This window comes from Grus americana, chromosome 1, assembly GCF_028858705.1.
Source record: "Grus americana isolate bGruAme1 chromosome 1, bGruAme1.mat, whole genome shotgun sequence".
Taxonomy (NCBI): Eukaryota; Metazoa; Chordata; class Aves; order Gruiformes; family Gruidae; genus Grus; species Grus americana.
In genome coordinates, this window is record NC_072852.1 from 68,283,490 (window position 1) to 68,308,831 (window position 25,342).

The 25,342-nt window shown below is 49.8% G+C and overlaps 1 protein-coding gene across 2 annotated transcripts in view; it reads right to left on the reverse strand.

Moving 5' to 3' along the window:
- Window positions 1-24,727, reverse strand: part of SLC6A12 (solute carrier family 6 member 12) — a 51,083-nt gene extending 26,356 nt beyond the window's left edge. For both annotated transcript variants that reach the window (XM_054846188.1, XM_054846177.1), the window contains exons 1-9: window positions 24,632-24,727; window positions 15,790-15,986; window positions 11,984-12,118; window positions 10,516-10,656; window positions 8,870-8,957; window positions 7,163-7,295; window positions 4,131-4,265; window positions 1,845-1,948; window positions 162-286 (exon numbers count right to left, since the gene is read on the reverse strand). In XM_054846188.1, the coding sequence (XP_054702163.1) occupies window positions 162-286; window positions 1,845-1,948; window positions 4,131-4,265; window positions 7,163-7,295; window positions 8,870-8,957; window positions 10,516-10,656; window positions 11,984-12,118; window positions 15,790-15,982 (1,054 nt within the window). In that variant the 5' untranslated portion in view covers window positions 15,983-15,986; window positions 24,632-24,727. The remainder of the gene's footprint in view (window positions 1-161; window positions 287-1,844; window positions 1,949-4,130; window positions 4,266-7,162; window positions 7,296-8,869; window positions 8,958-10,515; window positions 10,657-11,983; window positions 12,119-15,789; window positions 15,987-24,631) is intronic.
- Window positions 24,728-25,342: the final 615 nt, after the last annotated feature.

Here is a 25,342-nt window from a genome sequence, read left to right on the forward strand (position 1 = left end):
GCTGAAAGCTATGTCGGGGAGCACTGGTCCTGCAGACCTCGCTGCAGACACCCATAGCAATAGAGGATGTAGATAACATCCTGGGCTTCACTTCAGAAAAATCCCCTCCCCTTCAGGCTTTCTGTTTTGCCTTGGCTCTGAAGTCTCCTAGAAAAACCTACCTGATTCAGCCACTTCTGCAATGGGCACACCCTGCTCTTGAGCCATGAAGCCCAGCACCGAGAAAATGGCAAAGCCAGCAACAAAGCTGGTGGCACTGTTCAAGAAGCAGAGCATGATGCAGTCCCTGCAGGGAGGAGAACAAAGAGAAATCAGTGTTTCCTGCTGCAGAATGGATCCACTTGGGTTCGTGTCTGTACTCAGCTTCCCCAGTTAGACAGCATGGACCAAGGAACAGCAGTGCTGCTTTTGAACTCCCTCAGAAGTAAAAAGCTCAGAACAGAGCCAAAAATCAGCCTACCTACCTTGTAACCCACTGTTCAAGAGTTATAGGACTATATGTGGCACAAAGAGAGACATAGAGCACCACCAGCGGCTTGTGAATAAGATGCCACAATGATATACGTAGGGACATGGCAACAGAAAAGTTCATGAGTCAAGAGAATAAGAAAAACAATAGAGAAAATGAGGAAACCAGCAAATTAGAAAAGGGAAGAGGTTGCAAAAGTAAACATAGTCAAGAAAGAGAAGCATCTGAATGCATGAACACGTACAGGTTCAGCAAGTCTAGTAAAACAAGGACTAATGGGTTAACAAAAATCCCCACCTGACAAGGGTTCTGTCTACACTGTCTTTATTAACTGCGCTCATATGGAGGCTGGAGTGAGCTATGCCACTTGTCCTGAAACGTTTGTGCACTTGCTTTCCGTGAAAATGGGGCACCAGTCTGAGCTGCTATGGGGCTGGAAACCCCACACCCCGGGATCCTGCCTGGGCAGCTGCCAGAGCTGACCCACAGTGTCAGCTGCTCTGGGGCAGTGTGGCCGCCCAGCACATTTGGGCCACTGAGAGCTAAGCTGGCGGTCCAAGGCACCTAAGGCATTACAGGAAGGCACCAGCACACAGCTCCATTGGTGACAGATACATTTTGGGAGAGCCAGGGGAAAGTGTTAATTGCCTGACCAACAGCCGTAGCGGCATCTATTTGAGAACAGAAGAGGAGAGATGATTGATGTCTCTTGAGTACCATTACAGTTTCCCATCCATGCTGGAGCAATACATGAAGGAATAACAAAGCCCCCGCTCCTCGTGGCTCTGTGGAAGGTGTCAGAAATGGTCCTGATGGCTTCACTGAACTCCGTGTCAGGCCATGGATAAAATAGATCTGTAATCCAAGGGCAAGGAGGAGGCCAGACAGACTTGATTAATCTCTTTGGTAGGATCAAAATGCCACTGGCAGTACATCATCCTGATGGCAGTAAAGCACTGAAGACAGGGGGCCCAACCATCATCTTTGTACCATCTCCCCTGCCTAGCAAGTGACAGCAGAGCTGGCCATGCCACCCCTGCTCACCCACCCTGTCAAAATAGCCCGTGGGGTCTCCACAGTGGCTGGAGACACTCTCCATTTTTATTCCTCCCCCTCCTCCAATCTCTCCCACTTCCAACCTGACTCTCACGGGAGAGCACTGCTAAAGCCACTTTCTGGAGCTCCTGTGTTCCCTCAGCCACTCTCCATCCCTACCCTGAGTCCTCTTTTGCTTCCACACTCTCAACAGCTCATTAGTCAAAGCAGCATGACCCAAGGTCTCCCCTGGGGGCAGACCCTGCCTCAGATGCAGCTCTGTGTTGTTTGTCTCCAAGCAAATTTCCAGAAGGATGCGAGGAGTCCAGGCTCCTCTTACCTGTAACAGTTGTTGGTATATTTGTTGTAGCTGCCCAGAGCTGTCAGGCACCCCTGGCAAATGGCGTAAGAGAAGAGGATCTGAGTGCCTGCATCCATCCAGACCTGGAACAGAGAAGGTCAGTGGTCTCCATATCTGACAACAAAATAAAAAAATGGCTGTGCCCTGTCTAGCAACAACCCCTCCATTCATGCAGAACAAACTGCATAAGTCAGAGAGGGGCTCAGTGAATGTAGAAACTGGGATACCTCTCTGGGAAAACTAAGCTATAGGACGGAAAGTCCTCTAGGAAGAGGCTCCTGCAGGGATTGTGTTTTCACACCCCACTCAAAGCAACACCAGGCACTGATCGATGCCTGACACCATTCCTCCATCCCTCACCTTTGCTTTCTGAGTGGAGATGGCATCCCTGATAGCGTGGCTCTGTCTGCCGGTGTCTGTGATCCCTACGTGGCTCAGTGTTCACAGAGCCTCTGGTGAGTCGTACCAAGAGAGGGCCAGTGAGTCCTTTGCATGATCAATGTACTCCCCTCCCTGCTCCCAAATCTGGTTTCCCACATCTCTGAGGCCGTGGTGCAGGGTGAAAGGGACAAACTTACTGGGCTGAGCGATACCGTGGACCCAGGTTCCCCTTCGCTCTGGCATTGCATGGGAAAAGCTGAGTGGCCTTGCTCACGGCGGCTCCAGCCCTCTCCCCCGCAGAGGAGTCCCTTGTTCACTTGGTGTGTGGTGGGCTGAAGGGCAGCACCGCTCTCACGCCCTCCCAGGGAAAGCCCTGGGCTGCGAGTTAGCAGGCGGGCAGGAAAACAGCCCACCTTTCTGTTTGTCTGCGTGTCCCCTCTCACTCTCTTTTTTCCTCTAAGCAGCCCCCAGCTGCGAACATACAGGCAGCTGCAATTTCACGGCCTTCAAAAAATCCCATTTTAAGCGTTGCTGCTTAAATTCACATGGATCTCCCACAGATAGGCGTGTACACAGGAGCCCTTCAGGCACGGCCACACATCCCGCTTCACACCAAAGCCCCACGTTCTACCTAAACTCAGCAGCAGGATCTCTCGCTCCTGCTATGCTGGGTGGCAGCAGCCTGGAAAGACCATGTCAGCTTTAGTTAGGCTGTGAAAGATAGGGAGGTTTTCAGTGAATAAGCTCTGACCATGAATAAAACACACTCAGCTCCAGTCACCCCCTTGTTATTTATTTTGATATTAAAATGCCATTTACGTTCAGCTGGCTCTTTGCATTCAGCGCACCACAGATTTTGTATTGACAACACATAATTGCATCTGAAAGCCATTTGGGGGAAGACAGTGTGTTTGGCAGCTGGTTTGGGAGCAGTTGGGGCTTTGGCCATCTGGGAAGATGCGGGAGGTAAGCTGAGACTGTGGGCTAAGCATATTGCTTGGCTGCCTCCGTGGAAAGATCCGGCGGTGGAATAATTACCAGCAGCATCATTTAAATGCTCTTTTGGGGGGGAGGGTCTGCATTAACACCTCCCTGGGATGGCAGAGGCAGCCTGCACAGTGTTGCTGAGCCCACGTGGGGAAGGGAAACAACCTGCTGCTACAGAAAGGTGCCCGAGCAGACACGCTGGGGGAATCCTCCAAGGGGGGGTCCTGCTGCCTGCCCTGTGCAGCCCCCAAGCGTGCTGCCCACCTCCTGCCCACTTGGGCTACATTGCAGGTCCTGGGTTTGGCTGCATCCTCTGCCCTAATCTGGACTTGGCCCCCCCGGGTACACAGCATCCTCCCTGCCAGGGGGTAGTTTCCATGAGCTTCAACGAGTGGTGGCAGGGGCTGACCAGCCCCGGGACAGGTGAAGGGAACCTGCTGCCCAACTGGGGCACAGCCCGCGTTACCTGTGTGAATTTGGTCTCTGCAAGGACAGGGGCCCTGTACTCCCTGGGAGGGCCCTGTTGGAGCCAAACAAAGTGCTAACCGGGCCAGAAGAAAATGAAAAGCGGTAGATTATTTCCCCCCTTCTTCCTTAATTATTTGCATTTAAGACCCAGCAAAACCATCTGTTATGTGCTGAATATTTCATATACTCTTCTGGTTTTGCTGAGCCCATGAGTGGAAATGACCTAATATGCCCATATGCTGCAGATGCACGAGCAAAAACGCTGTGCTGTGCAGAGGGACTAGACCCCTCTCAGCTCTTTTAAGGAGGTTTCAATGGTTCGCCGGTCTCCTTTCAGAGAAGACAGCTAGATCCTCAGCCAGCAGCAGCTCCAAGGGCCAGGGCGCTGGAAACCTTCCCGTGGCCAGCGCTTGCCTGACCCCCACCCACCTGGGGGTCTGCCAGCCTGGAAATGTCCGGTTTCAGGTAGAAGATGATCCCCTCGGCGGCACCTGGCAGCGTGACACCTCGCACCAGCAGAATGATAAGCATCACGTACGGGAAGGTGGCAGTGAAGTAAACAACCTGTGGGTACAGGGAAACAAGAGGAGAGAGGGTCAGCGGGGAGGGGGTACAGGCATCATCTCATCTCATCTCATCTCATCTGCAGGCCCCCACCCCAGCAAACATCCCTGGACTCTGCTGTTGGCTATAGCTGCTACTGGTAGTGTAGAAGAAGGGTGGGGAAGAAATTAATCAAGGTTACATCTCACCAGTGATTTAGTTAATCTACATTTTGTTCCTCACCCAAGGCTCTGCCACTGGTTGCTCTGCTTTATTTTCTCTTTCCAGTCAGTGTAATTTCCCTGCTCTGCTCTCCAGCTGTTCTCTTCATCTTTCTAGGGCTGCAGAAGAAACCCAGATCTCTTTCTGTCACCAAGTTTTAATGAGGAGTTATTAAAATGGTCCTATTCCCAGCAAGAGTTTTCCAAACTAAATAGCGACTTTTGCTGCCCAATTTGAGACACCGCTGAGGGGTCTCATTCCCGGAGGGTGCTCATGTGGCGCTCTCATCCCTTCAACGCTCTGAGCTCACAGGTAAAAAATGGGGGAACCTCAAAGCCTTTAAAGAAAATGTAGACCATTATTTTTGTAAAACCTTGTTTTCACTTCTTGTGTGTGATGTAAATAAATATTACAGTAGAATTAATCACCTCTAATCCATTGCATAATGTAATGTTGGGTTTTTTTTCTATTTGCAAAATATCCATGAGCAAGTTGCAACTTCCTAATATTTATTCATTATTAAAATTCATCCAAGTAATGTGAAGGCTTGTTTACTGTATGGATTCATAGCGGGGGGCCTAAAATGATGTTTTTTTCTGCTTAGTGATAATTGGTTGAATAAGTCACAGTACATGACACTTTTGCTGTTCCTCAATTGAATGAGAATGCAAGCACTTTTGGCACAACTACTAAAATCTACCTTCAGAAATCACTTCTGGGGAACATTTATACACATCAGCTGAATGCATAAGGAAAGGAAACATGGAAATAGCACAAGAGTGGGCAAAATGAATAGGAGAAAAAGGCTTTTAAAGAAAATGAGTCTTCATGGAGTTATTTGAAATTATTTTCCTGAGGTCGCTATTGTTTCTTTAAGTTTGGACTCCTTAAATCACAGAAGCATAAGCGCAAGGGTCTGGCAGGGTTATCCGATTAGAGCAGCCTCTCAGTCAAGCACAACATCCTGTTTATTCTGCAGCTGTTAAACAAAATTATGCACCTACTCAGAATTCCTGGGACCTCCCTACGGCTTAACCTAATATGTAGTCAGTGAGGAAAAAGAAGGAAGGAGCCGTTTTTTTTGACAGTGCCCTATAAAACTCAAAATGACTACCTGCAGAGAAGACGACTGGTCTGTCTGACCTGTGGTATGTCTCGGGACAGAAAAACCCACCCTGTATTGCTGCACCGTGTCCATAACATCTGGCTGGTAAAAAGTAAGCCCTGTATCCTAAAACTTGTGATGGAAAAAATCTTCTGCGGGCCCAGGAAAACCATTCCAGCTACTACCTGCACTCACTGTTTCCTCTCACTTTCTGGTCAGACTTTGCCAAACCCAGTTGGCCCAACCAGCCCGACTGAACTTCTTTAGCTTTCTCCTTGTGCAGGCAAGCTCTGCGCACCACGGCAGCACCAGCCAAAGGAGAGACTTGGTGGAGAGGGCTGAGAGCTGAAGGGAACCTAGGGTGACTTAATTACACTTCCATGAGGATCAAACAACCTCTCAGACCCAATCTCCCAAGATCAGAATGATACCTCTTGGTAAGATGGCACTGTGGTATTCAAACCAGGGAGCATTAGCGATTTAAGATTTAAAATGTGGAGCATCCCCTCTCCCCGTAGATGTGGAGTCTGGCAGCAGCTCAGCACCAGTGAGAGCCAGAGTCATCAGCAAAGACTGGGAGAAACCTAGCAAGCAGAGCAAGCTATTGCCTTGCTCTGTTAAAATGGGTGCCCAGTGCGGTTTTAAGGTGGGAGATGGGATTTAACACTGAAACACGGGTGTCCAGTACTACAGGGAACATCTGTCAACACTAGGGAGAGTGATTTGGAGGAAGAAGTCTGTTGCAGAAATTAGTTCCCTTCCCTTTGCTATTGGGACATCCCCTGGATGCCCACAAGACCCAACCATCATTAACGACCCACCCACCTCATGGCAGCTCCAGGAAGGAAGGACGTCCTGAACAAGTCAAGGCCATGCCAGCGCACCTAACACCTATCCCAAGGCATCACACGCTCATTCACTCCAGAGGATAACCAGTTCACCTGATCTACAGGATCGACATCAGGAGGGAGCATTGGCTCCAGCCTCACTAGCAAAATGAAGAAAGTGAACAGCTGAGCCAAAAATCACAGAGCCAGGGAGAGTACAAAGGAGAGCACAAAGACACCTCTCCCACCCCTAGTATTTTGCAGGAGAGCCATTATCTATTCACTGAGCTGGTTACAGGCAGCAGCTTGTCTGTTTTGCTCAAGTGTTCAATTATTGCTAGGGACAGGAAGTTTGCCACTGCAGAGGATCTTGTTAAAAACATCCGCAAGCCACACCGGGACAACACACCGGTGAGTAGATGATTCCCAAGGGCACTTGGGGAGTTTCCATCAGCCACTGTGGGTGGGAAGGGAAGAGGGAAAAGGTGACCCAAGACTCCCCTTAGTTAGAATAGAATAGAATTCTATATAGTTCCCAGGTCTCTCCCTGTTCTCCCCTCCCTGTTTGACCTACTCTTTTATTTTTCCTCTTATGTGTCAGACACAATCAGTGTAAATCTGTATAGCCCCACCAGATTTTAGGTTTGACTTTTGTGCTGTGTGTCTCCTGCCTCTACTTCATGAAGAGGGAAAAGAAACTGGGGAAGAAACGTAAGATGGTTACAAGGAGGCTTATGGACCAGGAGGACAATCTCCATTCCTACTTTGCCTGTGGACTTGACCCCTTTCCAGATGCAGAAGTAGCAGATGATCCACGCCAGCAGGAGACACAGAGCCAGCTCCCAGCGCACAGTGCCCAGTTTGTGAATACCATCCGTGAGCCCCAGGACTCGCTTCCTGCCGGTGTCCAGGGACAGGGAGAGAAGCATTAACACTCCAGACCCCACTCATCCATACAGACCTTTCCCATATTACCCCATCCAAAGACTTAACAGACTACCCACAAAGCATCTGCCCAGGGCTCCCATCCATGTGAATCGCCCCAGCTCTGCCTAGGGCTCCCCTCTCTGTTATTCCTGCTGATGCTGCTCCACCGTGCCCTGCAGCTGGCCTGAGTCCTCCCACTCTCCAAGCCCATGGCGCTGTGCCCATCAGACCCATGCAGCACAAAATCACCACCTGTCCCACATTGCTCCCCGACCCTGGCAGCTACCCAGCCAACACTGCACCATCCAAAGCAGGCCACAAATGCCATCATCACCCCATGGCCACCGCTCTTCCTCTGGTCTCCCCATATACTATGGACACCCTACATATAAGCATAAATTGCCTTTATGATTCCCACGCCCTTCCTTCAGCCTCGTTCCTTGAAGACTCACCATCATGAAGGTGGGCCACACAAGACCTCAGCACTGCAGCTCATGCAAGTCCCCAGAAGCCCAACCCTACACTTACAATTACTCTGCACACCCTTCTCCAAAGCAGTCACCTCAGGGTCTCCTTGCCCTTGCAACCTCTGCAGAAAAACTGAACAATCATTTCAGAGGGGTCACAGCTCTCACTAAACAGTATGTGCAGAGAATAGGGCAGGAGAGGGGGTCCAGCACTGTGCAAACTCTTTCTGCACCCATGGGCACATATAATTTTTACATGCCCTGTGGTGGCTGCAAGGGACAAAGGACATTCAACCCTCTCAGAAACACTTTAGGAGCCATAAATGGGAAAAAAAAATACTGCTGAAGCTGAGCCCCTGGCACCCCTCTTCTTTATGAGACCTTCCTCAGTTGAGTGTGGAGAGGTAGTTTGGCCCTGGCAGCCATTTCAATCTCTCCAGGCTGCAGTGAAGACTCTGGGACACTGTCTGGTCTGCTGCAGGACCTCTCCCTCAGAGGTGTTTTATTGCCTCCAGCCCCATGGCCAAACCTCCCTGAGCCCCACTCTGGCATCTCACGCATGCATCTCAGATCCCTGCTCTCCAGGGATGAGCCTGAGCAGCCTGATGGACCACTTCCCTTAGGTACCAAGCAATATGTGGTCAGAAGAAAGGAAAGGGCAGTTTTGTCCCTTTCTGTTTCACTGTAGAGGACAGTTCAGTCTGCCCTGGCCTCTCATGCTTGCCTGCCAACAGTAGCCTGCAACACCCAACACAAGAACCCCCTGCTTACAAGAAGTCCTCATCTTTTGGTGCCTCTTTCTGTGGCCACACTCACCCAGGCACCTCCGTGCCAGAGAGGGAACATGCCGGTGCGTGTGCGCACACGAGCACTCCTGGGCAGGCACACTGCGAGCATGTCCCTGGGCTCTGCGCTGATCTCCTTGGCGGCTCGGCACATTGAGCTCCCCATGTTCGGGTCTGACATACGGCATCTCACTTGGTCCTACAGAGATGCACGGCCCTCCGCCCAGATACTCCTAAAGCTGCAGCCTTTAGATGAGAGAAGAGCCTGAACAGAGAGAAAGTGATCACGTACTCCCAAAACTCAATCATTGAGGAGGTGGCATTCGCAGGCAAGGTCCTGTTGTCCAGGCTGGAGCTATTCAGAATGTCCACACAGAGATCTACCAAAAGAAAAGGAAGCTGATGAGCCAGAGAAATTCTCCAAGGCTCCTCCATGAGGGATGCTCCTTCCCCTCTGCACCCTCGCTCTGGCAGCACACAGACCCTTCACCCTGTGCTATAGAGCATCTCATTAAACTCTTGCATCTCATTAAGCATCTCATTAAACCATGGCTCTCCTCAGCTACAAACCCCAATCCAGCAGTAGCCAGAGGGCTTCAGGAAGGGGAGCAGGAAAGGAGAGAGCAATTCCCTGCCAAATGGAAACCAGATGGCTGTAAAATATAGACTATTGAGGGATAGCCACTATGAGTAGCCAGGATAGAAAATCCCATTTTCCTCCCACACCACGCAGCATTCCCTGTCTGCACATCCATGCATATGTTCACACACACCACAGATGCCTTCATGTTCCACTCTACCGTCCCCAATCCTGTCACATAGTGTGAAATTACTAAAAACAGAGGAGATGCCACGCATCCAAGAAATGCACCTTATCTTGCACTTGGCAAGCAAAAGACAATCCACCGGAAAATCGAGGAAACCCAGCTCTGGCTGGGAAGCTTCTGCTTGTTAAAAGAACATCTGTGGCTTTCCTCGCAAACAAACCCATGCTGGGGGAGCTGAAGCAATCAGATCCACTCTTTAAAAGCCTGGTTACCTCTGCTGGGATGAAGGGGCAGAGGAAGCTGTGAGTGAACAGCCCATAGGGTGGAAAAATTTTCACATCACAGAAACGAATCATCTGACCCAAGAGAATGGGAGGGAACCAAGCTACTGCCAAAGCTCTTTCCAGCCTGGCTTTCCACTGAAAGCAAAACAATCTGTTCAACATGGTAAAAAAGCCTGTCAAGGACATCAGATCCATGAGGTTTACCTTATATCTAACCCATCTTCCTGGGCACAGCCCAAGTGCCTTGAATAAAACCAAAGCCAGGTCTTGTCTGCTGGGCACAGTTATGTGAATTGTGGGCATGAGGAGACAAGACCCATGGCCAATGTAATGGTATAGAGGCTTGTATGGATGCAATTAGACCAGAAAAACAGTGCCTTTAGAGTTTTGTTACTGGTTCCTGCATTAGGAGACCTGTACTGGCAAAATCCTCCAGTGCAGGCTTTGCCTGATTTCACCAAAAGCTGAGTGCACAAAGGAAACTGTTCAGTATGTGGCAGTAACTGTCCCAGTAACTCTGAAGGTGTACCAGAGCTAATGAAAAGCTCCTGCCACATGAGGAGGACTCTAGATTGGCTTGAAAACTCTCCGAACGCACCTACATCTCCCACTTGCCAGAAAATGCGGATTTCTCTGTGAAACCTCAATCCCCAAAACATCTCCATGTGGAAACAGTTTTACTGTCCCCTTCTGCTAGGCATAGGGCCATACCTCTCACCCTTCCTGACACTTGCCCATGGTGAATGAAGACAGTTGCCTTTGCAGGAGTGCCTAGCCACATTGCAGCTCATGAGAGCTTTTTATGTGAATAAAAAATATTTTCTACAAAACTCAGATAATTTCTGGGAATTGGGAAGGAGCTAGAAGCCGACCAAGAGAAGGTGTACCTGAGTTCCAGGGGTTATTGCAGCTGGCCCACGGTAGCACCGTGGTGAAGGAGCTGAACAGGTAGAAGAGTGCCCAGGACAAGATGATGATGTAGTAGATATTCAGATAGCACTCAATGACTTGTGAGGCATATCCAATTCCTGTGAAGGAAAGAAAAGGAGGGGAGGATGGGGCTGCCAACAAACTCCCAACACATCAGGCTTAACCCCAAACAAAGATATAGACCATGCCATGGTAAAAATGGTGCAACACCAACCACATGGCTCACTGGAGAACAGGGCAAGACCAGCCTCAGAGGAAGAGAAAGGATTTTGTGACTGTGCATGCAGACAGGAAACATTGTTGGTATCTCTAGACAGGTCTATGGTGGAACAGAGAGAAAACCTTTTACTGATGGGAAAACTCTTTTTCTGATCACTACCATGCCACTGCATTACCCTGCCTCTCCTGCAGGAATGCCAGCTCTAGCTTTTAAAGAAAAGACACGCAAGTGAGTTTCTTCCTTCTGGAAAGACTCAGACAATAAAGAAGTTCTCACTGCTGATATACCTCATACATAAAATATGGTGTTGGGGCAAAAGTATAGACCTAGGAGATGAGCTCTGGTCTTGGGTCCTGCATGTCCCCATTGCTCACTGAGACATCAGAACAGTAATCGGGTCAGAAAGGCACAATTCATTTGTTTAAAACTGGCTGTCAGGGCCCTTCGAGATGCCACTGCTGTCCACTTCCAGGCCTCGTGCCAGAGTACAGGGGTCTCCAATGCAGGAGGTCGCGTTGATTTCAAATAGCACTGCGCAGCCGTGCTTCAGCAAACTAACCAGGCCTTTAATCTGCCTGAGCACAGGTTTCTCTGTCTGCAAAATGTGGGTAATAAGCTCTTCTCTGGACAGGAGAATTGTGGACGTTAGATTCATTAACATATTAATGCCATTAAACAACCTTCCCCAGGGCCCCAGGAATCCTGACTCTTATACATGTGCCTTGACCACAGCCCCATCCCATCCCCGGGCTGTCAGCGCAGTGCGTGCAGTGTGATCCCCCACAGCGTGCAGGACGCCAGCCTGCCACAGCAGCCCTGGGCACAGTGATGGGCAGGGAAAGCGCCATAAGCCAGCCAGCCTTCCTCATCCTCTTCTCTCTTCAGTATTTGTCCTGGACTACATGCAGGTGTTTGTGTTTTGACACTTCCATCCTCTTCCTCTTCCTGCTTGCTGGCCATCCTGTTTCTCCTGTCTCCTGGGCTCTGAGCATCTCAAAGCAGAGACCATGGCTCGGCTGGACCAGCACAGCCCCCAGCCAGCACCACACACACAGCAGTCACCAGGAGGGATAACAAGGCTTGGAGAGAGAGGAAGGGAGGGAGAATAAAGGAGAAACAAAAAAACCCGAATAACATTTCCAAAAAAGGCTCTGAGTCACTAATTGTTAGAAAGTGCTGCCAACAATTTCTGTAATTTGACAGACCTTCAAAGATGGGACAGATCTTCCTCCAGGCAGTGACCCCTCCTTGGCTGGTGTACTGCCCCAGCGCCGTCTCCAGGAAGAACAGGGGGATCCCGCAGGTGAAGAGGAAGATGAGGTAAGGGATGAGGAAGGCTCCTGCAGAGAGGGGTAAGATGCTGCCTGAGAAACCTCTTTAAAACCTTTTCCCCACCACCCCTTGCCAGGTACCTGAGGCCACAGCTGGAATCGGCTAGGTAAACACAAATATTTCTCTGAACTAACTGTGCAACCTCTGCTAAAAAAATAAGGTCTCCAACTCCATCATTTCTCGGAAAAAAAATACAAGCGTGCTCTGTCTCGTGCTATTGCAGTACTTATGCATTTGGTCTTGGCCAAAACCTAGAGGTAAGGAGTAGCCAGGCAAGGGGATAAAAAAAGACAGCACTGGAGAAGCTCTCCCTGCTTCACTCTCCTGACCTCGTTCTAGCTTTCAGCAGGAGCCAGGCGAAGCAAAAGGAGTCCTTGTTCCACATAACCACATTTGTTCTGCCTTTCCCGGGAGTCACAGCAAAACTCCCACTTGCCCAGAGGATACAAACCTGGAGGCCGGTGACATTTCTTGGTAAGTAATAAATTTGCCAGGATATAAATTTGCTTGAGACATATTTCACATCAAATTTGAGAAGCAGTTTACACCAAAAGAATGGAAATAGGGGAAGGGCAACAGAGTATCTTTCCAGCATATTCAAAATGAAAAAGTTTAACTTCTCTCTTCAAATTGTTTTTTTTTATTAAAATATAGAGAAATGTCTGAAGAGAAATTAGCCTGAAATAGCCCTCAGATTAACCCTTGAAAAAATGGAAGAGGAAGGGGAGAGACAGCAGAGTTTTTTCCAGAAATGATGACCAACAAAAACAAAGCATCAGAAACGACAAACAAACAAACAAAAAAATCTAATGCCCTATTCATCTGCCCGAACCCTTTTTTCCTTCTTTTCAGTTCTGCTGCCAAACCGAAACACCCAATATTTTTGCTGTTCTGCTCAAAACTGCTCCTGAGATCACATTTTCACTGCTGACCTTCCTGCTATCACCTCACAGTCTTTCTCCCCATCATTAGTGCAGGTTTTCACACTGCTGCTCTCCTCCAAACAGGCCAAGGCCCCTGCCTTCCTCGCCAGAACAATTGTCGAGGTCTTGCCATCCCATACAGCAAACTTTTGGCCACAAGTACCTCCCACCGCCCGTGCCTGGAGAGCATCTCCCGTGTTTGCAACCAAGATGGGGGCCCCTTTCTCAGCAGAGCCAGGCGTCGTCCCCCAGGCCCTCTCCTCCCCTGCCAGCACAGGCACTCACACTGAAATTCCTTCCCATGACAATTAGCAACTAGGAACACTTCCCCTTGTTTTTAAGCCAACAATGTTACAATAACAAGCAACATCCAAATTTCTCCTAAACACAGCTGTGCAGTAGCTGCAGGGGACCTGGGGCCAGAGGGAGGGAGGCCGGTTCACGGCGCCGGTCCAGGTTTGCAGAGCCGGGAATGGGAATTGCGTGCTCTGAACTAGAGACAGCTGCCACTTTCGCTGCTGCAAGACATCGATCTGTATGCCAAATCTGCAAGGCAGTTTTATTATCCCGCACACAGATGAGCCTTTCAGCAGGTCCCAGACCCTCTCTTCTGATACCTTTTCTCCCAGAGGTTGTTCCATTTTGGTCTCTGAGTGATGAGGGCTTTCTTACACCTCTACCGTATTGTCTCTCTTAACCTTCCCAGAGCAGTTGCCAGCTGAAACTCCAGCTGTGATCTCCTCCCCAGTTTGCTGCCCCACTGGAGGAGACTCAGCCCTGAGAGGGGCCCCCAAAACCAGACCTTCTTTCCTTATGAGTCACTAACAAGTTCAGGATGCTGAGCAATTACATCAAATTTGAAAGTGCAGCCACAGACAAGTTTACACTTGGTTGCTTTACAACAAGTTAGCACAATTGGTTTTATGACATCTGTCTTTACAGCTTTACAACCATCTCACTACATCCCAAGGTGGAGAAAGGTGACAGGACAGCAGTCTCCAGTTTGGGGGGATGGGGAGGTGGGATGGGGATGCAGCATTAATAGGTAGAAAATGTCTTTTTTTGTAATTTCAAGGCCTTTTCCAATGTTGAGAGTATCTTTGAGTGTCACAGGAATGGCAGTGCCTTGCTCCATACTAGTTTGTCGGACATCTGGTTCCCTAAAGCCCTAGAGAGACAAAAATGTACCTTCTACAGTAGTAGCATACTTTCTGCAAAGGTAGTGTGAGAGCTGTGAGGGAAGGACACTCCCATCCTAATCTTTCCCAAGCCTAGCCTTGTTGGCATCTGAATCACAGCCTTAGATATTCCAGAGTAGTGTAATGATGTACCAAAAAAAAAAAACCACCCAAAAAAAAACCCCAACCCAAAACCCAAACAAAAAAAGTTATTCAATAGATCTCTAAAATGAACAAAAGTGGCCTTTTCACTTACACTAATTAGCATACAAATTGCAGGGACTACTGAACTGGATACCATAGGCATAAACTATGCAAAGACATCATCTGAGCTCAGGAGGAAATCTTCCATGCAAAAACCATGACTTCTGTCTCAAAGCATCACTGCAGAATGGGCTGTTCAATCAGATGCACCACTAGTGTTTACTAACCCGTGCTGGTCTGACTTGCTTTTGGTGCCTCCAGCGCCTGCCATCAAAACCTCAGAGAAGGAGACTGGACGATCTGTTAAAAACTATCCCAGGTTCAAGAAAAACTCAATTCCATTTTCTTTAACCAACCTCTTATGCAACCCCCATTTGGTTCAGAGGAGGCATTCTATTGACTCCTCCTTGATTTGGATAAACTCCAGTAACAGCACATGGGACAGGAATTTGGTAGTCCTGGGCTGAACTACAGCTGAATCATTCATCCATTGGTGAAAGCTCACAGCAGCTTGGGAAAGAAAGGCCTTTGTGCAGAGAAAGGGAGTTTAAATTGGGGGGAACATGCAAGTCCCAAAGTGTTATTTCAAGGTGTCTCTAGAGAACAAGAACAAAAGAGACGTTATTGCTGTATTTGACATGTAATTTATTATTCCTCCTTTTCTTTTATAAAGTTAGATTTTGATTCACCAAGAAAAGTTAGTGACAGTCAATTATTCCCTTCCTCTTTCCCAGTTTCATTTTATTGTTATGAGAAAGTTTAATTTTTAATCATGTAATGATCTTGTTGCAGTGTTATCGGAAAAGGAGAGTCATGCAAGAAACAAAAGGGAAGGGGAACAGACTCTTCCTGGGGATGGGTTTCCCTATTAGTGGGTTGACCACTGGGAGAACTGTTCCTGGGGAAGAGGCAGCAATGTCTTTCTAGGGGGTATCAGGTCTTGGCAAGGACACCAGCACCATCAAAGCCTTCCCTCCTCTATAACAAAGGCCTGAGAGAGGTGGGGGTGACACCAAGAGTGGTAAAAGGGAATTGTATAGGAGATTGCTTTTGGCTTTCTGACCACTCACAGCATTTGATGGTTTTGGAAGACCACCTGTTACTCAAGATGTCCAAGAGCCTTAAAGAGTTACTAAAGTTCAATTCAGCATCCAAACTTGGGAGAGCTGCTTTGAGAAACCGTACCTGCTGGGGAGATGGATTCACCCCGCAGGTTTTATTCCTCCTGGATTTGGCAGGAGCTAACTTGCTGGAGGAGAGAATAAGGGAGTGCATGTGGGGGCACATGAGGCATAGGAGAAATGGATCCAGGCACACATGTATCTCTTGTTGTGCCTACAGACCTAGGACAACTCGTGTATGCTGTGAACTTACCACCACCGTTCTTGTAGCAGAGGTATGGGAACCTCCACACGTTACCCAGACCAATGATCTCCCCAGCCACAGATAGCACAAACTCCATTTTGCTGCTCCACTGGCCTCTCTCTTCCATTTCCTCCTCTTTTATCTCTTCTGGAGCTGCAATGGCCCCATTGGGCTCTCCTTCCTGGGCCACAGCTCTTGTCATGGCTCTGTAGGACAGAGGAGAAAGAAAGCATGGGACATAGGAAGCTGCTGCAGGACACACTGATGGGAAGAGGAGGGAGAGGACCAGTCACCACAACAGATGTGTTCCTAATATCACTGTGACGTTCCCTCATCGTCTGGGAAATGTCTTCTTTAGTGTCAGCACAAAGCATTTTCCCCAAGTTCTGTCTGTTGGACAGAAAGTCTGTGCTGAAGGGACAGAGGTCAGGTGAGATGGGACCACCTGCACCACCCCTTCATTGGATTCACCCCCAAATTCACCAATCCCCCCCACAGCCTGTTTCCTCATCCTTCTCAGACCACCAGCCTTAGTGTACCTCCGTATGCCCCCCTGCACCCTAAATGCTCTGCATCTCCATCATTGCTGGAAACTTGGACTGGACTTCGGAAACAGCAGTTCAGAGGAAGAGAAAAGGAGCTGGAGCTGTCACAGGGCATGGGGGCAAAGTCCTTTAATTGGCTAGTTAATTTAAATCCAACCAAAATTGACACAGATTAGACTGAATCTTCTTCTTGACAACATTTTCATATGGTTTACAGGCATTTCATTACGAGAAGAAACTAAAGTGTGAAGAGAGAAAGCTCCCTTTGATTTCGCTAAAAAAATTCTCCTCAAAACCTTGCTCTAATGAGTTACCTGAGGTAGGGATGCAGAGGGGAGTCCAGCCAGAAAGCACAGACCTAACATGAGCAGGGTAGCTGAGGAACTGTGCCAGGGAAGTCCTAACTCTAGTGACATCTCACTGGTGGCATTACTGTGTAGAAGCTAGCCTTTGAAAGGGTGACTAGCATTAGCAAGGGATACACATTCCCATGTTGAGATTAGGAAACTACACTGGAAACAAGCCTCTCCAAAGCAGCATCAGCATCTCTGCTTCCATTCCCACCAGCTGAGAGTGCTAAGAAATCAGGGCTTTGTTCCTTCACATTAATTTACAGATTCTGTTTGCTGGTGGTTTATCAGGGTTTTTTAATAGCATACCTATCATTCCTTCTGTGCCTCCTAAGGGGACATCTCCAGGGAGCAGCAGGGACAGCAATCTGCATCACCCACACTACTTAACTCTTCCGCAGCCCCCAGATCTGCTCTGGACCACTTCAGCTTGCTCTCTCCCAGGCAAAGTCCAAGCACAGCTCTGGAGGCAGCTCAGGCTAGGGACCTCTCCCGGTCAGCAAGTCAGTGGTGAGCAAGACCTCATCATCCTTGATGTCCTCTACCTGATAGGACCACCAAATCTACCCATCAATCTTTTGCACCAGGATGGTGCGCCAGGACCATGACAGCAAAGTATTCCCTCCCTCCTTGTGCCTAGTCTCCCTCCAGTCTAGCATCAGGGTATGAGCCATCTCACAGGGGAGTAGGGACTACCAGGGAGTCTGACCTAACTGGGAAGCGTAGTCCTAACATCAAATTGGCCCAGCAGCCTCGAAACACCATGGCACTTGTTTTGGTGTAGTTTTCAATGAGGCAAGGGGGGAAGCAGAAGCAGGAACTGGTTGACTATGCACTTACTCCACACAAGACAGCATCATTATCATGGTGTCTCATTTGCTGCTGTAGGTTGCCCAGTACAAATGAAAAGATTTTCTAAATGCTAACCCTCTGGATATATCAGGCCCTGGGGCAAAGAAAGATGCTTGCATATGAAAAGACAACTTCTACTGAATGTTCATAGCAAAACAAGCCTTTTTTTGGCAGGAGACATGTTTCCTTCCTCTGTCATTCAAGTAAAGAAAGGAAAACAGATCTCACAATTGCACCAATTGCTCTTTAAATGCCCAGGGCAACAACAGTCTTTGTTCCCCCCATCTGCCTTCGTGCTGAAGGGCTCATCTTATTCCCTTTGAAATCAGCAGCAGATTTCCATGGACTCTGAATGCAGAGGGCTGAATCCCATGCAAAGCATTAACACTGCCTTTAGTAAGAGGGGCTGCGGCAAGAACAGGGGAACATAAACTACGGAGGAGGGGAGTCAGGGGTCAGTGAAGACCATCCTCCAGGCTATATAGCTGCCTTTTCAAAAACATTGCAGAAAGATTCCGATCCCTTATTGAATTTGAGAGGGTTTTAGAGTTATTTCCAGTAAGGGCTTATATATGGGCAGTACCGCAGTGGGCACAGCCAGTTTCAGTGTCAAATGCAGATGCACCAGAGCACCAAGAAAGCAACCACCCTTTTTTCCCCAGCCCTTGCCCTTTATGGTCCACATGCTGGAAAGCCACTGCTATGGCTTGCACTGCCCCAAACCCACCAAGTAGTACAACATGTGTGGATCTACACTGGAGCATGAAGCTGAATCAGTCCTCTAACAACAGGCTCATACAAACCTCTAACCGCACATTTAAAGAACGTGCTACAACCCAGAAATCAAGGCACGCGCCCTAAATGCTGTCTGGTGCAGAGCTAGCAGCTCTGCAGCTCACCAGCATGGACGTCCTCCCAGTCCCAGCTTTGCCCCCTTTGCTTAAGTTGCCTCCTGGGTTGGATCAGGAGGTGGAAACATCAGGTCCTCCCGCTAGTCTTTTCTCAGCTTCTGAAGCCCAGGCAAGGTCCCTTTCCCCACTGCCTGCTTGCAGCAAGGCCTGCCAACTGGCTAATCAGTTCATTCAGATGCTGCAGCACAGCCTCCTCATCTTTGAGAGGAGCAGAGCTCCACGCACTGTCAAATGTGAGAGAAAAAATAACACATACTTAATGAAACGTGTTTGATCTGTCACAGTCCTTGGCACGTTCCAATTTGCTGCAGTCCAGGGCACATTATCAAGCACAACGATGCTTAAGTCTGGGCTTATTGAGGATGTCATGAGAAGCTGACAGGAGAGGACTTAGCCAATTCTTTGCTTTTATTCTTTTAATGCAAGGTGGCTCCAAGAGCCAGCCTATTTCTACTAATATTTGTGTTTTCCATGTTTTTGTGTTAGACCTCTTTCACACATGGGGGCAGGGGGAAGATCACAATCAGGGAGTCACCTGCACTCACCTAACCTCAGGAAGGGAATGCCCTGAGTGCCAGCCCACAGCCTCAACCCTGTCACCAGCCTCCACCTCAGGGACACTTGGACCAGGGATTTGACTCTGCATCTGTCCTCTGACTCTTGAATAGGCCAACACGAAGGACAGAAGCTGGGACGCTGCAATGGGGTACAGGGATGGGACAAACACAGACCAGCAGGGTAAATGCAAGATTGTGGCTTCATTTTCCACCTTTTTAAAATAAAGGGGGAAAGCACCCTGGTTATGGAATCAAACCTTTTCAAGTGGGAGCAGGTGGTAGATTAAACCGCTGCCCAAAGTTTTGGCCCTTCGTGCCACGAGCTTCAGCTTCTCCCTTCCCAGACAATGCGACGCACAGCATTCCACATCCCCACTGCTTCCCTCTCTGCTTTGCCTGCTGTTTCTGTGAGAAAGCCTATTCACACACCTCCTGGCTCTTTTCCTGAACATCTAATCCTACTGTGCCCCTGCCCTATATGTTGTCAGGCCAGATGGGAACTCAAATAACTTCTTGTTTCCAGCTAGGAACAATTTGGCTCTCCCACAGCAGCCACAGCGACCCACTGTGTTACATCCTCCCCGACAGGCAGACATTTTCTTCTCCCTTTGGATGCCCCTCTCCTTAATACATGAGTTTGGAGAAAGGACTTTGCCCCTTGCTGCCTGCCTGCACTTTTTCTACTGTTCCTTCACCAAAGTTTGGAGAAAAATCCTCTAAATCCTTCATTCCCAGCCTCTTTTTTTCCTCTGCCATAAAGTTTTTCCAGCTGTTAAGATGCCACCTGATGCAGTCCACAGTCTGCCCCTCTCCTGGTCCCACTCAGCCGCCATCACCACCACCTTCCCCCCTCAGCTCCCTCTGACCTTGCCAGTCTCTTCTACAGGTGCCCTGCTGTATTTTCAACCCTCAGCACTTCGAGGACGTGCCTTCTTCCAGGCCTGGAGTGCCCTTTGCAGATATGACCCCCAGCCTGTCATCTTCCCACAGAGAAGAGGGGGCTCCCTCTGTGCCCAGTGCAACAAGCAGCTCCATATGAAATGGTACGGGACTTGGTGCTGGGCTTGGTGCATGGAGGCAGCCACTTTTTTCCCCACAAGATCTATTGCTGAGAAAATAAGAATACACTTGGATTCCCCCAGGCACTGGGAAGAGAGCAGGCAGTACACAGGCAGCCGTACACACGGACCACACCAACACATTCCCTTCTTCAATATTTGAATGAGGTAGCCTGGTCTCCTCTTGGTCACAAATTTTGGGCTGTGTTTGTCCCACACCTCCCACCGTGGGATCCTTTAAGTATGGCCACAAAAGGCAAGAAAAGCCAAGGACACCTCTGAAGTGTGTGAAGACCCAACACCAGTTGGGTCTGATGTACCAAACGCATGACGCAGAGATGCAGGAGAACAGCATTTGTTGGCTTTATTTGGGAACAAGCTGTGACTAAAGGTGGGGGAGGCAGGAATCAGAAAAAGAGGAGAATTAGTGTCCTTCGAAAGCAAAACATGGTGGTATCCTCAGCCTCTCCCAGAGCAAAAAGGGCTTATTCAGGGCTTCTCAGGTGAGACAAGGAACAAGAAAGAGATGAGAGAGAGGAGAAAGAAACCACCTGGGGTTTTGGCACTAGAGGAAGAAGCCATTAGAGATTTTCCTAAAGCTTTTCTTCCTGCAAACTTACTGCCTGTTCCCGACTACCATCACACAGGAGCTCCTACTGCTGGGAAGTTAACATCCTCTGTCTGACCTGTTCTGCTGTTTTATCTTAAGGCAAATGAGAGGAGGACAATCTCAAGAGCAAACAGTGAGACAGAGTGAACAGAGATGTCATTAAAAAGCAGCTGATAACATTTATTAGAGGAAGCACAGTTTTAAAGCACCTTTGGACACTTGTGAGTGCTGCCTGAGCTGCAGAAGGCAGAATCGCAGGTGATGCTGCAGATAGCTGCACTGAATTTATATTTCTTGGTTTCATTTTGAAACAAGCAGCAACCAAGCACATCGACTGCAATTTAAGGTGGGGAGGGAGGAATCAGAAGGCAAGCAGGCTGGGCTGTGTTACAAAAGGAGGAGCAGGAGGACACAGAAAATTCTCTGGTTGCACAATGTGAGCCAGCAGTTAGTCGGCAGCTGAAATCCCGCGTTGCATTTCGATGGCAGAAGGTGGGGGCGGTTGTGGGAGCAGAGACAGAAAATCAGGGCTCAGTGAGGAGCAGCAGTGCCAAGGTATGGCTTAAGGAACAAACCCACTTAGATTAGTGCGTGGGGGCTGCTTCTGGAATAGGTAGTATCTGCAAGATGGACAGGAAAATATTAGCAGAAGTGCTTTCCAGCCAATCTAAGAGCAGCTACGTGAGCGGGGATGGCTGCTTCAACCACAGCTGCTTCCAAACTCGAATGCTGCTGGAGAACAGCTCACTCCAGCTGCAAAAAAGGAGAAAGACAAGGAAAGATGTAGCAAGAGAAAAACTGATCAACTCCAGGACAGCAGTCAAAATTAAAATGCCTTTCATTTCAAGCTGTTGAAAGCTAGTTGGCTTCTTTATACCTTCTAATTAACTTCCAGGTTGTGTGGGCTGCAGGGCATTCTCAAAGCATCTGTTCAGCAAGGTTCATGGGGCACAGGAGGCTGTCACAAGGGTCAGATCCTGCTTACATTTTCTCCAACATGAAATAAGAGCAACGCTTCTGCAGTCAGTGAGTTTGCTGCTTACTGACACCAGCAAGAGTGAGATAAGAAGCAACTGTGAGTTTAGTAATGATATGTACATCTGTGATACAAGCTGCAAGAATTATAGAGCATCATCCTTTAGAGCACACACCCCCAACTCAGGAGGGGACCAAATGGCTCCTGCCCTGTCCTCTGCTGCCAAGGCAGGAGAGCCTCCCAAATACCTAACGGTGGCTGGACTTTCCTGAGGATCAGTGGCAAATCCCTTGCTAAAAGCAGTGTAGGCTGTTGTTCTCAGTGCCAGTTCAGTCTCTGTCAGTGTCCGCAGCTCACCATCCCTGCTCTGGGCTACAGTGACACAGAGGTTTCTTACTTCAGCCCAGGAAAAAAATCAAGGCTAACTGATGAAGTCCATAAATGGGGTGTAAATATGACCAGAAACCAGCCTTTGCATCAAACCAGATACTCCCAAGACTTCCACTCAGCCCGTAGTCTGGTTGTATCCACTGCCACACAGCAGGAGGCCCAGTAGCATACAACCACGGCAGGATCCGTCTTTCTTACAGAGCACCACAGTGACAGGTCTCCCACAGACACAGAGCCAGGCTGGCCCCAGTGGAGCCCCCAGAGCCACCCCACCCGCTGGCCAGAGGTGTCTGGCTGAAGTCCTGCAGGTGCGTGAGGCTTGCTCAGAGGTCCCTGTGCATAGCCAAAGCATGGGGACAGCATGGCTCCTGTCACTGGCTGGAGGAGCGGAGCAGGTGAACGGCACAGAGGGTGAAAGCCGCGCTGCTTCGGCACCGCTCTGCAAACAGGCGCAGCCAGGGCACGGCGGGGCAACGACCTGTGGTGCAACCTGGAGGTGCCCTACAGGGACAGGACAGAGTCCGCAGGAGGGGACACAGTGGCTATAGGGCTGCCACATCACCGGGGCAGCACATTCACGGAGCAAGGCACGCCACTCGGCAGTCCTGGGCAGGTGAGGTGAAGGGACGGAGGCTGCTGGTCCCCAGCGCTGCAGCTTGGCCGCCTGCTGCTGACCCAGGTCAGCCTGAGGCTGGAGGCTGAGGGGCTGAGAAAGGGTGGGCAGCAAAGCAGCTACCCTCTCCAGGTGCATATGGGCCTGCACAAAAATCCTAACCTCTGCAGTGCCTAAAATCTGAACCTTGCAGTCGCTTCCCTGGAGTTTCTGCTTTGGGGCAGGAGAGCAAAGGAGCCAGCACCGCTGGTAACCAATGTCTCCAAAAGTCTGTGGTTCAGAGGTGGGAGAGCAGCACAGGGGATTTGGTATCGCGCTGCTCTAGGCACTTCCAGCTAAACTCCCACAGGCAGGCACACCCTGCCTAACCTCCCGAAAGCCCAGCCTGGGGGCACTTGCTATCAGAGCAATGAGAAACTGGGAGCATGGGGGAAGAGTACTCAAGCAAAATTCTTCTGAAAGGCAGGTGAGGTTATAGCATGACATATTACCTTATTCCTCCCAGCAAGGAGGATGAGGGGAGCCAACAGTTTATTTGGCAGAGCCCAGTGCCTCGGCACAGATTCACGTACAGCCATCGCAGAGCAGCAGAGCAGTGCCACATGGGCTTCCCACCATGATCATCCCCACACCGAGCTCCCTGTTCAGCCCTTCATTGGGAGTCCAGCACCCCACATCCTGCTCAGGTGCAGGCTGGGGATCTACCTGGCTGACCCTGGGCAGGCTCAGCCATCTCCAGTTGGTGCACAGGACAAGGCACGTCAGGTGAAATTGGGACAGGCAGAGGCGCATACCAACTATGACTCTAGCAGTGCCGTAACCCCTTCCTAGCAGTGCCTGCTGTAATGCCGCATTGCAATGCAATGGGACTGCATCCCACCTGCGCCCTCCAAGAGGCAAGGTATCCGCTCTCTAACCTGGGGCATCAAAACTTTCCTATAGCCCTGCCCAGGAGCACGGGCAGGTAGAGCTATGGCACAGGGCTCGTTAGCCTGCCCTCTGCAAGGACCACATCTGCACCCATGAATCCCAGCAAAGTTGGGCTGTTGCAGAGCTGCAAAGGTCAGGTCCAAGGTTCAGCCTCTCGTATCAGCATCTGTCACAGAGGAAAAACTGGGGCAATGACATTTCCAATGGCATTGGATGAAAGCCCTGATTAGTAGTGATTACTTTAAAAGCACTGTTGATTTAAGGAGACACAGATCAGGTGTTATGAAACCCCCATGTGTTCTGCCTGGGTTTGTTCACAAATATGCCCACAGATCCCCGGAGTTTAGCACATGCACAAACCATGCTGTCTCTCTGCTTCACCCCTACACAGGAACAAATTTGATGAAGCCTCTGAGGAAAGAAGAACAAGGAGCACGCTCCCAGGCAAATCTTTTAGAGCTGCAGCCCCCAAGTCAATGCACCAGGGCCAGCACCTCTGCAGGGCAGCACAGGAGGAGAGGGAGTCACTGCCTCGTGTTTGCAGGAGCTGTAATGCCTACAGCCTACCTCACTCCCAGCATCTTTCCTCCTGTACCTATTATCACTTAGCCATCACTGCCCTTCATCCCCATCCCGGTCTGGCCCACTCTTATCTCCTCAGTCTTTCTGCCATCTGAGTCCTTTTCTTTCTCTCTCTCTGCTGCTACAACCTTCAGTACCCATCCTTCAGGCATTCCTTTGCTCTGCAGCTTCCCAGCAGCCCCCCAGCGGTATCGCTGCCTGTCCTCTCCTATAGGAAGCATTGAAAGCAAAACCTCTTCCCTGTGTTGATCCAAACATTATTTGCTCCCCATCCTCCAGCTCTCTCTTCCTTTGCTTAATGTTGGGAAGCTTTTCCCCTTGCAGATTTGCTGGCCCACTCCCACAGAGCACGGCAAGCAGCTGGTGTGTGGCAGCTGGTGTGCGGCAGCTGGCTACAGAAGAACCAGAGACGCCGGCACTCCCGGCGTGACACGCACATCCAGCTAGTTCAGCTCAACGAGCAAATGCCCAACTCACCTGAACCCAGGGCAGGTCTCCTCCAGGCAAGCCTGTCCTGTCCTGTCCCGTCACACTGGAGTCCAGACAGGGAATCCACTGAGTGCCAAAGAGATACAGCAAGAGTTAAGGCAAAGACTCCCCTCTCTCCTCCTCCCGTCCCTCCTCCTCCACCAGCTCCCCCCACCAAATTATCACCCAGCTCATGTGTGGGTGGTGGGATGGCAGGAAGGGAGGTGCATTGGGCGGGAGAACTTTCTGCCCAGCTCCCTTACAACATACACCTCTCCAGACCTTGAACTGCAGCCCTGACAGGAAAGCAAGAAAAGAAAGCAGCCATGGTCGAGCAGAGTAAAGGCCCAAAGTTTGCAAAAATCAACTGCAGCAGTGAGTGGAGTGACTCCAGGTCCTCTCGACCTCAGCAGGAGGGAGCTCTTCCCTTGCAGACCCCGCAGCACGGCCCAGGCTGGCTGCCACGCGCCCCCACTGCTCTGGGGCTCCAGCACTTTAGTGGGATAGCGGCATCCCTTAAAATCATCCTGCAAACGTGCTGAACAAATTGTCTCCATCTCCAGGGACCACTGCACTAAACCTGCTTCAGCAGCCAAGCTTGAGGGTCCCCAACACCATCAGGCAGAAGGAGCAAAAGGCAGAAAGCAGGTGGAGGGGGGACGTTTGTCCCGGGCTCACGCGGACCCCTCCGTGCCTGTGCCATACGCTGCAAGTGCTAAC